Here is a 16,647-nt window from a genome sequence, read left to right as displayed (position 1 = left end):
CTTAGCTCCTCCTCAGCAAAGGACTGCCAATCTGCTCTGAGTAAATCACTGCTGATTCTTTGGGGATAGGATACTTTACTTTTCTCATTCCAGATAATCTAGAGAGACTTGAGCTCCAGTCAGGAGTTTGCGATTCACAAAGCAATTTATAAAGATTCCATGGTCCCTTTGTCTGAGATCAGGAGTCCACAGAGTTTTTCTGTAAAGGGTTAGATGGAAAAGATTTTAGACTTTGTGGGCAAGAGGCAAAATCAAGGACATGATATAGATACTTATATACAAGAGAGAAAGCAAATGATCACAAATTTTATTAGCAAAATTCAGTATAGAATAATAATTGATCATCAAATACCATCTTTAAGATACAGGCCTATAGAGAAGAATAGAATTTTTTTGTGAGAAGGGGATAATACTTTGCTCAATTCATGTTCTAAGTTAGTATTCCCTGTCATCAAATTGATTGCAAATGTTCATCTGTGAAAACTCATAGGTTGTATAAAAACAGATGGGAGGCCAGATTTAGTCTATGGGCCATAGTTTGCTGATTATCTGCTTTAGACCATAAGTTACCACTATTCAGTTACTTTTGAGCTTGAACAAAAAATCCATTTGTGTGATTCTTTTGAACATTCAAAGAGAAACTGATTAGTTTTAAGGCTTTAGGTATAATTTTCATTGAAGTATTATGTTTGTCCTGGTAGAGAAACAGTCTTCCCATTCATTGTCATTCTAGTGAATGTCTAGTCTTTTTGAGAATTTCTTGGACTTTTAAATAAGTAAAAATTTGTAAGAGTCTTAGTGGAGGAAAAATTAGGTCTATGATATGTAATGTCAAGGACATAGAATATAGTATAGTTTTAAGTATTAAGTGTCCTGTGTATTACATGTATTAGGACATTAATGTGTCTTCTATACTAACATTTTATATTCAGCCCACCCTTCTTAAAATTTTTCTGGTTTATTAAGGACAAAGAAGGCAAATTAAAAGGCAAAAAAGCGCCTTAAATGGCCAGCATTTTAGCAGTTGTGAGAATGATGATTTCTGTTCCTTTGACAGAGATTTTCAAATGAACTGAACATGATTTATGCAGTTGCATAGTTAACATGCAAAACCACAGTCTACTCACAACTGATTTTTGTTGTTGTTGCTGCTTTTTATTTTCCTAGGATTTCTGTCTGTATAAGATACATTCATTCCCCAGTAATGAAAATTTGCGTATACCATATGGCAGCTTGTTCCTAATGTGAATTATACACAGCATGCGATTAACCATCTCTGGTATGAGACTTCCATCTACTGTGGCATTCACTAAAGCGTCTGTCTGATGGTGTGCTGTTTTAGGACTTGAATATTTGGTGTTTCTTGGTTTGTTTTAATTTCATATTTTCCCACAAGCTCGGTCTGTTTTACCTTTATTTTTGTGTCCTTTCTTTCTGTGTTCTCCCCACCTCTCTGCTTCACCTTTCTTAGCAAAGATGAGGATTTCTACCTTCAACATACATTGTTGGTCTTGTCTTCTGTTTTTGTTAGGAGGGACAGCAGTGTGATAAAAGAGGAAATCAAAGCCTTTCTTGCCAATCGGAGGATTTCCCAAGCAGTTGTTGCACAGGTAACAGGTAAGAGCTGAAGAGCCCTTTATTCTGGAATCTTGTCTAGTCTCTGCCTTCTAGTGCAGATGTTGGAATATTGCTTGCATTTCTGCATTGCAGTGCAGATCTGTCAACTTAGGCATAATAATGTATGCCTGTGATTTAAAAGCCATTGTCTCCGATATCTTGGAACTTCTCCAGTGATTTTTTTTTTTATCTTGTGCTGGTAAATTTTATAGCATTTGTAAAAAGCACAAAATTCCCTATTTTATGACTAAAAAGGATTCTTTGGTTTTCTTGTGATTGTGACAGAGCTTATGACACATGCACATCCAGCTGCTTTCTACATTTCATATTTTTATAAGCTTTACAGTCCTCCAGATCTACTCCTTGATTTTACCAATTAAAAAAAAGATTCACGGGAGTGAGGGAAGTTGTGTTTTTTAACCACTTTTCCATATGTGAAAGAAAATGTATATTCTCAAACCATAACTGAGAAGATAAGAATTACCAATGTCTTCTCTTTATTTTTTTATATCCCATCCCATTACCCAACCAACGGCAGCCCCATCTGAGTATGTGGTGTATATGTGTCATTCTCTATTCAGATTGCATTTTTTATGAAGTTCTTAAATTTGGGGGTAGCATGTCTTTTCTTTGTTGGTCTGTAGTCTTCTATTCTTGGATATCAGTAATCTCTAAGAGCTTAGTAAAATCAACTATGTCTTAGTCATGGGAGGAACCAGAAACTCTTTCAATTACATACATGTTGTAGTTGATATATTGTTGTGTGTTGTATATTAACAGATACAAAAATTAATTTGTTCCTCCCCTTCTTTTTTTTAACATTCCAGTAGCAGCTCTGTGACTTTGGCCTTTTTAGCCTTTGCACCTCAGTTTCTTCTATTAATACATTGAAATAGTTGAATCTGGTCTTCAGCAGCACCTTCCAATTTTAAGATGCTATTTCTGTTCTCTAGACATTGATACATATCGAAGCTCATTTTCCTCAAATGTTGTTACTGACCATTTGGTTAAAAATTAAACTTGAGATTTTGGAAGTATTTAATTTCACCCCAAGAATCTGAGATCACCCAGTCTTAATATGTGTGTAACATATTACACTAATATTTTTATAAATGATATTTCTGTTCATTGTTTAAAAAAAAAAGTTAAAGGCATGTCCCTTCCTCTACAACTATTGATGAATCTAATTTTTGTAATCTTCAGTTGTTTTTCAATAGGATGCTTAAAATGTTATTTTTATCTTCAAGGATTAAGATGTGGTGCTAAGGGCATTGTAAGGGCAGGTTAAGTGGGTTTTATCAAAACCCACTGATATGCACTGTGGAAAGATCAGTTGTCTCTCAGGACTTTTAATTCAGCCCCCAAGATTAGAAGCAATAGTATCTTCTAGTTTGCCAGCCTAAAAAAGAAAAAAAAGACAAAACTGTAGTGTTATAAACAGCATGATAAGGTTGATTTTGCCCAAGTGGAAATATTTCTGAATATCTTGAATACCCTGAATTTTGAATCATCTTGAACCTTTAAAATAGTGTCTTTTGAAACCCACCAGATGTTGATGCAAATTATAATACAGTACCTCTAAAAGGAATTTCTTAGACATATCTGGAGGAGCCTGGTAGGCTGCAGTCCGTGGGGTCTCTAAGAGTCGGACACGACTGAGCGACTTCACTTTCACTTTTCACTTTCATGTATTGGAGAAGGAAATGGCAACCCACTCCAGTGTTCTTGCCTGGAGAATCCCAGGGACGGGGGAGCCTGGTGGGCTTCCGTCTGTGGGGTCACACAGAGTCGGACACAACTGAAGTGACTTAGCAGCAGCAGGCATATCTGAGGCATTAGCTATACCACACATCAAATACTGCCTTTTTTGAAAGGGAAAGTAAAGATGTTTTAGCATCTTGCTATTCAAAATGTAGTCCATGGGATAGCGGTATTGGGAGAATGTACCCAATTCTCCATTTACATTTCTCTGCACATCTGTGTGTCTCCATTTACATTTCCCCATGTACGTTTCTCCATTTAGAAAGGTACCACCCTAAACCTGCTGAGTCAGCACTTACATTTTAACCGGATGGCCAGGTGCTCTGTGCTGAGAAGCAGTATTCTGGGGGACTGGGAGCTTTCCTGATGCTCACTGCCGAGGATCGGCATTGCCGAGCGTTGTCTCAGCCGGTGACGGTCGTCTGGATGCCGCCTCTCGTTTCTGAAAGCAAGAGTTGAAACTTTTCCACATGTAATCTGTTAGTACTCGTGGACTTTTGCCACTGTAATCATAGGATTTGGTACCGTTAAATACTTCTTCCCCTCATTTCTGCCTCACCCCAGGTTGTTCTTCCTCCTCCTCCTATTCCTCATCCAAACTTGGGTTCATTCGTACATCTTTGGTTCTCCACTGTATGGAAAATGAAGTTTTTTATGATCTACTCCAGCCTGCTGTTCATAGCCATCTTGTTTTCAGTATCCTTGCTAGCTGGATTCAGCTCCTTGCCATTTCTGTGTCTGTTCGCCTGGATTCTCACTAGTCGTTGACTGTGCCTAGCTTGCCTTCATCTGCTCACCCTGGTCTTACCAATTCCTGTTAATCAGTGTTGTTGTTGAGTTGCTGAGTGATGTCTGACTCTTTGTGACCCCGTGAGCTATCTCCTGCTAGGCTCCTCTGTCTCTGGGATTTCCCAGGCAAGAATATTGGAGTGTGTTGCCATTTCCTTCTCCAGAGGATCTTCCCAACCCAGGGATCGAACCCGAGTCTCTTGCATTGGCAGGCAGAATATTTACCACTGAACCACCAGGGAACCCTTTATCAACATTACTTCTGTTACTATCCTCATTCTGATTTCTTTGATCACTGTAGCCCATGTAGACCTCTCTTTTTTGCCTGAAATTAATAAATTTACCACCCTGAGAGGTTAAACTTCATTTCAGTTCTGCATTTTAGAGTAGTAGTCTTTAAAAGCAGAGATCTTCTTATACGTTCTCAGAGAGTCTAGCATTGCACATACTCTCTGAGGATCTCATGTTTCCCTAGAAAAGGACTACTAGTAAAGCTAACACAAGGTATACATGTGAAAATTTATCCAGTGTGCCTTTCTCCAGTGATGTTTCCCCTCTGGAAATACTTATTTGCTCAACAAACGCAGCATGAATTTCTGCCATTAAGCGATTTTCACTTTTCTTTTATCTACTTTAATTCAATTATTTATGTTAGGCAGGGGATTGAAGATGATTTATAACCAGATTGGTTCATTGTCCCTTTGGTCTACTTACTGAATTCATGTCACATTTCCACCCAGCCTGTGTAACCATTCAGCTAAACTCGGAAGCAATGCTTTTCATTCCAGAAAAGAGAGCCAGCTAGAGAATAGTGAGTTAGTGAGAACTAGTATAAAGCTTAACCGTCATAACTGACCCAGGTGAGATAAAGAAGCCAAAGTTAGGAAAGCTTCTAGGCACTTGGGGCTCACTTACTGGGGCACCTGATTAATATATTGGCACATTTTTCTGCCTGTTAAACAAATTAGTCAAGTTTATCTTAGAAGAATAGCTACCTGAAGAAATCTCCCCCAACATAAAAGATGTGGTGCTCTGGAATCTGTCCTAGATTGGAGTCTCTAAAAGTCAGTTAAATTTAACTCCAGTATGTGACATAATGAAATAAATCAACCTTGGGTAAAAATGAGAGCGAGTGGTGCATAACAAAAGGAAATGCTAAATAAAAATGTGTAGTGAGGTGCAAAATTACCACACATGTGCTTGTTCCAGAAACAAAATACAGAGGCTTCTTTTTATAGATTTGGAGGATTTCTATAATAAGATAAACAAGAAGTTCATGGGTGGGGTCTGTATAAATAATATCCTACTGATAGGAAAAATGACAGTATAAACAGGATATAATAACAGTGCCTGCTGAATTTCCCAGCATGTTATTTGTAGCTTCTTTCACAGAGTCATAGCTGCTCCCACCAAGAGTGGATTTTTACCCCTGTAAGAGATTGGGCAAGTTTCAAAATTCTCACTAACAATGGTAAGGTGGGGAGCATACATAGCCTTTGCTTTAGTAATAAACATGTAGGTTTTATATTCACTTTCAGGGTGAAACATTTTCTTGGGCTGTGAGAATTATTAAGACATGATTTTCTTCTTAGGTGACCTCTGGGGAAAATCATGCTGGCAAAATAAGTGGGTAAATGGGCAGTGCTTTAGTGTGTGCTTATCAGCTAAATAAATACCCTAATTAGATTCATGTCCTCTCAAAAAGTAAATAAATAAAAGAAGAAAAAAATAATCATCTCTGAGTTTTAAGAAATTTATCCCAATTCTGTTTTCCTGACTGATAGAGGTATAATGGAAAAATGACCATTAAACTTTTGAACGCCAGAATTCTAGTCCTTCTGTCAAATAGCCTTGTGATCCAGGGCAAATCACATAACTTCGCTGAGCCTCATTTTCTTTATTTATAAGATGTGGGGTTTGACCAAATGTTTTCCAAGTATCTTTTCTAGTTGTCAAACTCCATTCTGTTTTTAAACTGCTAAGTACATTTAACAAGTATGCATTTTACCCCTCCCTAGTGACTCTTATTCTCCAAATGTAAGAATTTGTGTAAAGGGAAGCTCTGAACCAGTTTTAGAAATGTTTCAGCTGAATTCAGATCACTTTCCCTTTCTTCCTTATCTTTAAAATGAAGAATAGGGACTTCCCTGGTGGTCCAGTGGTTAGGACTCCATGCTTCCACTGCAGAGGGCTTGGGTTCCATCTCTGGTTGGGGAATTCGGATCTCGCATACCATGTAGCATGGCCAAAAATCAAACACCATAAAATAAAACAAAGGATAAAAGCACTGCATATTTAGTTTAACTACAACAATTTCTTTACAAAGTTGTGTACATATTGATCCTCTCCCTGATTAGAGAACTTCACACCTGACACTAAAAACCAACTAAAATGTCAATATACCTTTTTTAAAAAATGGACTTTATGTTTCAGGGTATTTGTAGATTCACAGCAAAATTGAGCTAAAAGTATAGAGTTCTCATATACCTCCTGCCCCTCCACACACACGCGCGCACACACACACATACACATACACACACACAGCCTCCCATATTCTTAGCATCTATGGCACACACACACACACACACACACACACATATACACATACACACACACAGCCTCCCATATTCTTAGCATCTATGGCAAGCCACTCCAGTACTCTTGACCACACACACACATTGTACATTCAAATAGGTCTTGAAAAACTGTAATTACTATTATCTACTGTTATAGTGTCAGAAGATGACACTCTAGTTTCACTGCCTAAAAATTCCCTGGACTCTACCTATTCATCCTTCCCTCTTTCTCCCCTAACCCTTGACAACTGCTGATCTTTTTGTTGCCTCCGTAGTTGTGCCTTTTCCAGAGTGTTATCATATAGTATGTATCCTTTTCAGGTTGGCATCTTTCACTTAATAATAATTATTTAAAGCTCTTTAATGTCTTTTCATGGTTTGTTAGTTGATTTCTTTTTAGCACTTAAGTAATGTTTCATTGTCTGGATATACCACAGTTTATCCATTCATCTACTGAAGGACATCTTGGTTGTTTCCAAGTTTGGGCAATTATGAATAAAGCTGCTCTAAGCAAGTAGAATTTACATTTATATTAGAAAAGTAGTATTGGTTGGGCATAAGTCACAGACTATGGTATTATCCTATTATAATATAACGAAATATAATTCTAATGCTTATCTAACAAGATCTTATCAATTCCTACCTGATGAATTTTACTAGCTTCATGTAGAGCTCCACTATGAAGGCTATTATCTGTCTATAAATTGGGCAGATTTCTTCATGTAAGTTGGAACTTGTGTTTCCAAATTGAAAAGGTTTAAGCTTTAGTTTCTATTAGGAGAAAACTTCTCAAATATAAATGTTTTTGCAAAGTACATTTTAGGATTTTCCCTTGTCTCTGAAGAATAAGAACAGATGCTGTCCTCTGGTTCAAAAAAATTATTTTATTCTCATTTTCTTCTACATTCAGCAATTTGTTGCCAAACTGTTTTCTTATAAATACAACACATGTGGTTACCTTTCTTTTCCTCAGTAAAAAAATCCAGGCTGTATATCTGAACACCCATTTTTCTCACTTTGGTGAGAGCTGTGAAAAACTGGAGTGAAAATAATTTCAGAGGACACTTTTTGTCGTTAGGAAAATCAGTTTTCTACAGTTTTTGATATTTAGTGTCTTACTAGGGCTATTAGCATCTCACGTGCAGTGTATGGGATTATACATTTTTGCTGTTAAACTTAGGAAGGTTGATTTTCAATATAAAACAAGATTTCTCTTCCACCTGTGTTTAAAGTAGAAACTGTATTTTTAAAAACTTCATTCTACCAAAAGTTTTGACAAAAGTGATTTTTAAAAGTTAGGCACAAGTGTGGTTTTTCACCCCTCAGTAATTTTCATTTTTGTTTTTCCCCCGTTCTTGCTTCCTAAGATCATGGAGAAAAGTCTGTACTTAAGGTGTAATATTCCTTCAAGAGTTTTATGAAATATTTCTTACCTAACATAAGTAAATTTTCTTTATATTAAAAAAGCCTACAGGGAAAAATGAAGAAGAAATAACCCTAGTATGAGTCAGAAGGTATCTGTGTCTGATAAAATAGCATAACCTAAAGTTCAGCGGTAGACAATATTATAAATAGCAACCTGCAGAAGAAGACTCAGAGGGAATGGAATAAATACCATTTTTACTAAACTACAAATACAGTCTTTTATGCCTTAAGGAATATTCCTGCCAACTGTTGAATTCACATCAGTTGCTGCATTTATTTATTATGATTTTTTGGTCGCACTGGCTCTTCATTGTTGCCCGTGGGCTCTCTCTAGTTGCAGCAAGCAGGGGCTCCTCTTCGTTGTGGTGCGCGGGATTCTTTCTGTGATGGCTTCTCTTGTTGCAGTGCACAAGCTCTCTAGCCATGTGGGCTCAGTAGTTGCGGCTTGCAGACCCTAGAGTGTGGGCTCACAAGTCGTGGTACATGTGCTTAATTGCTCTGAGGCATGTGGTATCTTCCCGGTCCAGAGATTGAACCCACGTCCCCTGTATTGGCAGGCGGTTTTCCATCCACTGCACACCAGGAAGTCCCTGTATCTATTTAGGTGAGGAACTGAAACTTGAACTAACAAGGCTTGATTGAGGGCCTTGATATCTGAGAGACCTATAAAATGTTGAAACAATCATGCAAATTCTTATGGCCTTTAAGAAAGCTTTTAACATCAGTGTGTATCAACTTCAGCTAAATTTAACTACAGTTGATTCTTCCACAACAGGGGTTTGAATTGTGTGGGTCCACTTTAGGTGCGTTTTTTTCCCCCAATAAATGTAATAAAAGTATCACATAGTCGGTGGTTGTCTGAATTCATAGATTTAGAACCTCTGATTTGGAAGGCCAGCTCTAAAATTATACTTGAATTTTGAACTGGGCAGAGAGGTCAGCACCTTGAGCCCTGATGTTGTTCAAGTGTCAGCTAACTGTGTATCATTTGATCCTCACACAATAAATTTGAGGTATATAGGAGAAGAGTGTTTTTCTTCTTCTTTTTTTAATAGGCTTTATTGAGGTAAAAACTTTCTTAAAAGTGGAGTTCTCTTTGAGTTGTACTAAGTTTACAGAGTGGTATAATCATTACCAAAATCAAGATACAGAACATTTTTGGTATTTCAGCAAGTTTTCTCATGCTTCTTTGCAGTTAAATATCTCTCCCCACTGCCAAGTCCGTTGCAACCAGGAGTATGTAACATTATATAACCAGAATCATGCAATATATACTTTTTTAAAAAGTTTATTTTTATTCAGGAGATAATTGCTTTGCAGTATCGTGTTGGCTTCTGCCATAAAAAGTGAATCAGCCATGAGTATACTTATGTCCCCTCCCTCTTGAACTTCCCCCTTACCCCTACCCCATCCCACACCTCTTGGTTGTCACAGAGTACCATGTTGAGCTCCCTGTGTCATACAGCAACTTCCTGTTAGCTGTCTGTTTTACATATGGTAATATGTATGTTTCAACGCTACTCTCTCAGTTCGTCCCACCCTCTCCTTCCGCCACTGTGTTCAAACTCTATTCTCTGTCTCTGCATCTCTATTACTGCCCTGCATGTAGGTTCATCAGAACCATTTTTCTAGATTCCATAAATATGTATTAATACTTGATATTTGCTTTTCTCTTTCTGACTTATGTCACTCTGTATAATAGCTCTAGGTACACCCACCTCATAGAACTGACTCAAATGTGTTCCTTTTTATGGCTGAGTAATACTCTATCGTATACATGTACCACAGCTGCTCTTTCTATTCATCTGTTGATGGATGTCTTGGTTGCTTCCATGGTCCAGGAGCTATTGTAAATAGTGCTGCAGTGAACATTGGGGTGCATGTATTTTTTTCAATTATGGTTTTTTCAGGGTACATGTCCAGTAGTGGGATTGTTGGGTCATATGGTAGTTTTACTCCTAGTTGCCTAAGGAGCTTTCATACTGTTTTCCATAGTGGCTGCACCAATTTACATTCCCATCAACAGTACAAGAGGGTTCCTTTTTCTCCATACCATCTTCAGCATTTATTGTTAGCAGATTTTTTGATGATGGCCATTCTGACCAGTGTGAGTGTCTGACTTCTGGCACTTAGCATGAAATTTTTGAGATTCATTAGTGTTATTACATGTATCAATAGTTTGCAACTTTTAAATCCTGAAAACTAGTCCAGTGAATGGATATAGGACATTTGAGTTTTTCTTGGTTTTGGCTATTCAAGTAATGAATATTTGTCTACAAGTTTCAGTGTGGATATATGTTTTTATTTATCAAAGCTAAAAGTAGTTATAGGGCTACTAGTAAGAAACTGCCAAACTTTTCCAGAGTGTCTATACCATTTTGCATCCCCATCAGGAGTATATGAGATTTCCAGTTGCTTTGCATTCTCTTCGGCACTTGGTATTTGTGGTACTCTTTAAGTTTAGCCATCCTAGTGTATATGTAATAGCATCTCATTCTAGTTTTATTTTGCATTTTCCTAATAACTAATTATCTTTTCAGATGCTCATTTGCTATTCACGTATCTTATTAGAGTAAATGTCTGTCAAATCTTTTGCTCATTGTTTTTTAATCAGGTTGTTTGCCTTATTGATTGTAAGAGTTCTGTGGATGTTCTGGATACAAGTCCTTAAATACGAGGATGTACAGATACCCTAGTCTGAGACTTGCATTTTAATTTTCTTATTGTTGTCTTTCAAAGAGCAAATGTTAAACATAATTAAGTTATGTTTATCTTTTCTTTTTCCTTCATGGTTCATGCATTTCATTTTGTGTCCTAAGAAAATCTGCTTAAATGAAGTCTCAAAGATTTTCTTCAGTTTTCATCTACAAGTTATCTACAAGTTCATGCGTTTGAGTGTGTGAAATATTTCAAGTTAGTTTTTGTGTGTGTGTGAGGTAAGGATCTAGATGGTTTTTTTTTTTTCCCCACATGATTGTCTGATTGTGAGAGTACCATTTTTGGAAATAGTCAGCAGTTGTCAAAACACTAGTCTTTCCCTATTAAATTACAGTGGCACCTTTATCAAAAATCAATAGAATGAGTATGTGTGAGAGTCTTTGTGGGTTCTCTGTTATAGTCCATTGGACTTTATATCTAGTTCTATACCAGTACAAAGCTCAGCCTCTCAATTTCTATAAAAAAGCATATTTGTAGTGAGATTATGGTTGGGATTGTGTTGAAAATATGGATAAAGCTACCATCAAGAATCTTTGAATCATACTGAGTGTTCCCATCTACAAACACGGTATATCTTTCCATTTGTTTAGGTCTTTATTTTCCCTCAGCCATGTTAGTAGGTCTTGTGCATACTTTCTTAAATTCATCTAAATATTTTATACTTTTGGTATTACTGTTTTTATACTGTTTTTAATTTCAATTTCTAGTTTATCTCTTGCATCATAGAATAGTTGATTTTGGTATTTTGACCTTTTGTTTTGTAACCTTTGGTATTTTGACCTTTTGTAACCTTACCAAAAATTAGTTTACTTGGTACATTTTTTGATAATTACATTTTTGAAAATTACATTTTTTGGTAATTTCTTAGAATTTTCTACATAAGCAGTCGTATCACCTGTGAGTAGAAATAATTTTGCTTCTTCCTTTTACTGTGTTTGTCTTCTATTTCTTTTTTTTTTTTTGCCTTATTGCGTGGACTAGGACTACTAGTTAAATATAGTAATGTGTATAGACATCTTTCGGAGAAGGCAATGGCAAGCCACTCCAGTACTCTTGCCTAGAAAATCCCATGGATGGAGGAATCTGGTAGGCTGCAGTCCATGGGGTCGCTAAGGGTCGGACACGACTGAGTGACTTCACTTTCACTTTTCACTTTCACACATTGGAGAAGGAAATGGCAACCCACTCCAGTGTTCTTGCCTGGAGAATCCCAGGGACGGGGGAGCCTGGTGGGCTTCCGTCTATGGGGTCACACACAGTCAGACACAACTGAAGTGACTTAGCAGCAGCAGCAGCATAGACATCTTTGCCTTTTACCTAATCCTAGAGAACAAGAATTTAGTATTTCATGAGTAAGTGCCATCTTAGTTGTAGATTTTTCATAGATGTCCCACATCAAGATGACCTTTAAGGGAAGTTCTTGTCTATTTTTAATTTCTGATCATTTTTATTGTGAATGGATATTGTACTACGTCAGACGCTTTTTCTGTATCTGTTGAGATGGCGATGTGGTTTTCTCTTTCTGTCTTGTTATGGTAATTACATTGATTTTCAAATGTTAAACCTTTCATTCTAGGGAAAACTCTACTGAATTATGATGTATTAGTTTTTTATGTAGTTTGACTCAGTTTGCTGATACTTTGTTGGAATTCTTGCATCTGTGTTGATAAAGGGTTATTGTTCTGGGTTTTATTTTTTTATTCTTGTAATGTTCTTGTCTAGTTTTGTTACTATGATAATGTGACATCATAAGATGAATTGGAAAATGTTCTCTTATATTTCTAGAAGAATTGGTATAGAGAATTTGTATTATTTCTTCCCCAAATATCTTTGAGACTCTGGTTGTTGTTTTTTTTTATAGTGACTATCTTATTAAACTTGGTCATGACTTACTGTTAAATCTAATCCTGCAGGTCTTGTGCCCTGTAGTGAAATCAGCAAAATGGAATGTACAATAGTAGAGACATAGGGGTCATTAATACTTCACATATTGCCAATACTTTTCTACGTGACGTTACCCTTGGTAGAAATATTTTTCTCTTGCCAGTGGCCTAGGATATCAGGATTATAAACCACAAACCAAACTGAATTTGGTTTGGATACAGCAGTAGGCCTTCTCCTGTGCTCTAGTATGTCTGAGTAAAGAACATAGTTTTCACTCACTTCAGCTATGGGATTTTGCTTTTTGTAGAGTTTTACAAATGTTGACGACTTATCTCTCAATCTGTCCCCAAGCAGATCCATGGACAACATCTTGGTTTTTTGGACACACTGATTTTAATGTATATGTCCGGTATAACATTGCCACGGGATTGCTGTCATTGTTGATGATGGGAATCATAGTAAAGAGTTTTTAGAAACATACTTAATGTGACCCCTATTGAATATTTCTAGTCATTTTAAGAACTGGAATATGCTGTTTTCATAAAATTGTTTCTTTTTTCTCCTTGGACTATTTTAAACATACAGATTTTTCATGTTCCAAGCCCTTCCATTACTACATACTGTTAGAAGGGCATTCATTACCAATTTGTCTTGATTTTTCTAAAACATAAAGAGTGACTTTGAAATGTTTGAGTGCTGCATGTTAAAATAATTATCACACATAAAAATATTCAGTAAGAATTCTCTCAAACCATTGTTGTCTGTACGATTTTCAGTCTTTTGCTCTGCTTTATCATTGTGTTGAGATCTATCAGGACAGCATGTAGTCCTCTGAGTTGTGGATGACCAGTTGGTCTGCTTTTTACTACTGTGCACCTTGTGAGCTACACCTCTCTTTTTGGAGAGTTTTTTTATTTTTAGCTCTAATTTAACACTTGCCAAGTGCTAGATGCTGTGCTAACTGTTTTATATATTTGAGAGGCAGGTATTAACTTCTTCAGTTATAGACGAGAAAGCTGAGGCTAAAGGAGTTTGAATCATGTGCCCATAGTCACACAGCTAATTACTGTTTGTCTTGCTGACAAGCCAGTGTTCTAGTGGTCAAGTGCATGACTTTGAGGATTTAAAATATTATTTCTGTCACTTACTAGTTATATAACTTTGGGCAAGTTCCTGAATGTCTTAAACCTCAGTTACCCCTTTTGGAAAATGCAAATAATAATAATACCTACCTAAGGGTCGGACACAACTGAGCGACTGAACTGAACTGAACTGAACTGAAGGGTGTTCTTGGGATTTTCCCGGTGGCTCAGATGGTAAAGAATCTGCCTGCAAGACAGGAGACCAGGGTTTGATCCCTGGGTCAGGAAGATGCCCTGGAGAAGGGAATGGCTGCCCACTCCGGTGTTCTTGCCTGGAGAATTCCATGGAGAGAGAAGTCTGGCAGTCTACAGTCTGTGGGGCCACGACTGAGCGACTAATTCTTTCTTTCTTTCATAGGGTGTTCTTCAGTAGATTAGATGAGTTATTTAATATAAAGTTTCTGGCACACAGTAAATGCCATAGAAATTCTTTATTTTATGATTATTAACCATTATACTGCTTAATGTTCAGCCAGCAATCATTTCCCCTTCATGTCTCTCCAGACTGACTTCTGAATCTAAGCTTCCTGACACTAAATCTGTTAACCAAAATGTTTCCAGCCTTGGACCAACATAATATAAACTTTAAAAAACATGTAGTGCCCTCATGCTCATTGCAGCATATTTACAGTAGCCCAAGACATGGAAATAACTGAAGTGTAAATCAGTGTATGAATGAATAAAGAAAAATAAGTCCTGGCAATACAATGTATAGTCTGGTAACTAAACTATATAGTATATTTGAAAGATGCCAAGAGAATAGATCTTAAAAGTTCTCACCATCCGTACACACAAGGTTTGTACTTACGAATGGTGATGATTTTAACCAAACTTACTGTGGTAATCATTTCATAATAAATGAATTGATTAATCATTATGTTGTACACCTAAAACTAACACAAAAGAAAAAATTTCAAGAAAAATAGATTTTAATGTAATGAAGTTTATATTAATGAAAAAGTTTAGTAATTGATTTCACATTCAGTGTTGCAACTGACCTTTAAGAATGGATTCACTTGTCAAATTTCAGTTTTGTATCAGAGAATACCACAGTTTTGGAAAAAGTTATTAAAATAATCCTTCCTTTTCTATCTTGAAAAATTATATTGTCTCAGTTTCATCTTGACAATAGCATAGGGGACTTTCTTTACCATAACTAGCCTTCCACAGTTTGACATGCACAAAATTGCCTTAAAAATCTGATTTATATAATTTCCTCTAATATCCTGAGCAGAATTAGGATGTGATGAGGACAGACTCCAGCTCCTTTTGTGGCAAGATCTTCCTTCTCTGTGCCCCATAATCTTTCTGTGTGCTGACCTTACCGGCATTCTGACTAGTATTCTCATTGTATTATTCCAAAGAAAGGGAAATCAGTTGTGATAATGCTTGCACAACTCTCTGAGAATACTAAAAACTATTGAATTGTACACTTTCAATGGGTGAATTGTATGGTATGTGAATTATATCTCAATTAAGCTACTATAAAAAGTTAGGGAAGGAGAAAAATAAAAATCATCTAAGCTATTTTCTGAACAGAATTAGTTTCCTAAAGTGGGATTTAAAATTTTTCTATTATTACCAAAATAAAAAGCTAATAATAAAACTGAAATTAAAAATAAAAATATACATTGACATTCTGTATTAGAAATATATGTTCATGTGGTCAAACTTCAGAGGGTTTGTACAATACTTAACCTCTCCTGTTTCTATCAGTCATAGTTCCCTTCCTAGAATATACTAATGTTACACTTTGTGCAGGGATATTTTATGCATATGCAAACAAGTATATCTACAGGCCTTTTCTCCTTTTTTTTTTTTTGGCCAGATAGGTGGTATGCTATATACACTATTCTACACCAAGCTTTTCTAACTTGGAAGTATCACTTGTCAAGTACATAAAGGGTATTATCACTGTTTTGTTTTGCTTTGCTTTTCCCCAGCAGGTTTTTTTTTTTTGGTACGTAAAACAATAACACATCTTAGAGTCAGTGCTGTTGTAGATTTGATGAAATGTAGTATAAACATTGATGAATATCCAGCTTGGATCATTCTCCAAACCAGTTGTAAGCATCTGCATTCTAAACATCGCTCTCCATCTTTGTCAATAATTGATATATTGTTAGACTTTTTCGTGTTTTTCCAACTGGATAGAAGTGAAATGGTATGTCATTGCAGTTTTATTTTAGTTTTAATTTTTTAAAAAGGATTTATTTTATTTATTTTGCAGTTTTATTTTAGTTTTAATTTTTTAAAAAGGATTTATTTTATTTATTTTTGACTGTGCTGGGTCTTCATTGTGGCACACAGGCTATTTGTTGCTGCACATGGGCTTTCTCTAGTTGAGGCGAGTGGGAGCTACTCTCTAGTTGCGGTGTGTGGGCTCTAGGCATGCAGATTTCAGTAGTTGCAGCAAGTGGACTCAGTCGTTGCAGCTCATGGGCTTAGCTACTCAGCGGCATGTGTGCTTTTCTGGATTAGGGAGCAAACCCATGTCCCCTGCACTGCAAGGCGGATTCTTAACCACTGGACCACCAAGGAAGCCCTATTTTTAATTTTTTATTAAGGTATAATTGATATGTAACATATAAATTTCACATGTACTGCATAATAATTTGAATTTTGTATCCATTACAAAATGATCACCATAACACATCTAGCTAACATCGGTCACTAGTTACAAAAATTGTTTTTCTTCTGATGAAGACTTTTAAGATCTACTCAGAAATTGTCAT

The 16,647-nt window shown here is 36.4% G+C and overlaps 1 protein-coding gene across 9 annotated transcripts in view; it reads left to right on the top strand.

Annotated features, from left to right (window-relative positions):
* The window catches only part of HMBOX1 (homeobox containing 1), a 191,466-nt gene that overhangs the window by 88,145 nt on the left and 86,674 nt on the right, over window positions 1-16,647 (top strand). For all 9 annotated transcript variants that reach the window (XM_055428071.2, XM_055428068.2, XM_055428070.2 and 6 more), the window contains exon 4: window positions 1,532-1,617. In XM_055428071.2, coding sequence (XP_055284046.1) covers window positions 1,532-1,617 — 86 coding nt within the window. The remainder of the gene's footprint in view (window positions 1-1,531; window positions 1,618-16,647) is intronic.

Source organism: Moschus berezovskii, chromosome 7 (assembly GCF_049115385.1).
Source record: "Moschus berezovskii isolate FMDL1 chromosome 7, NW_MosBer_1.0, whole genome shotgun sequence".
In the NCBI taxonomy this organism is placed as follows: domain Eukaryota; kingdom Metazoa; phylum Chordata; class Mammalia; order Artiodactyla; family Moschidae; genus Moschus; species Moschus berezovskii.
This window is presented reverse-complemented; position numbering and strand designations above follow the sequence as displayed.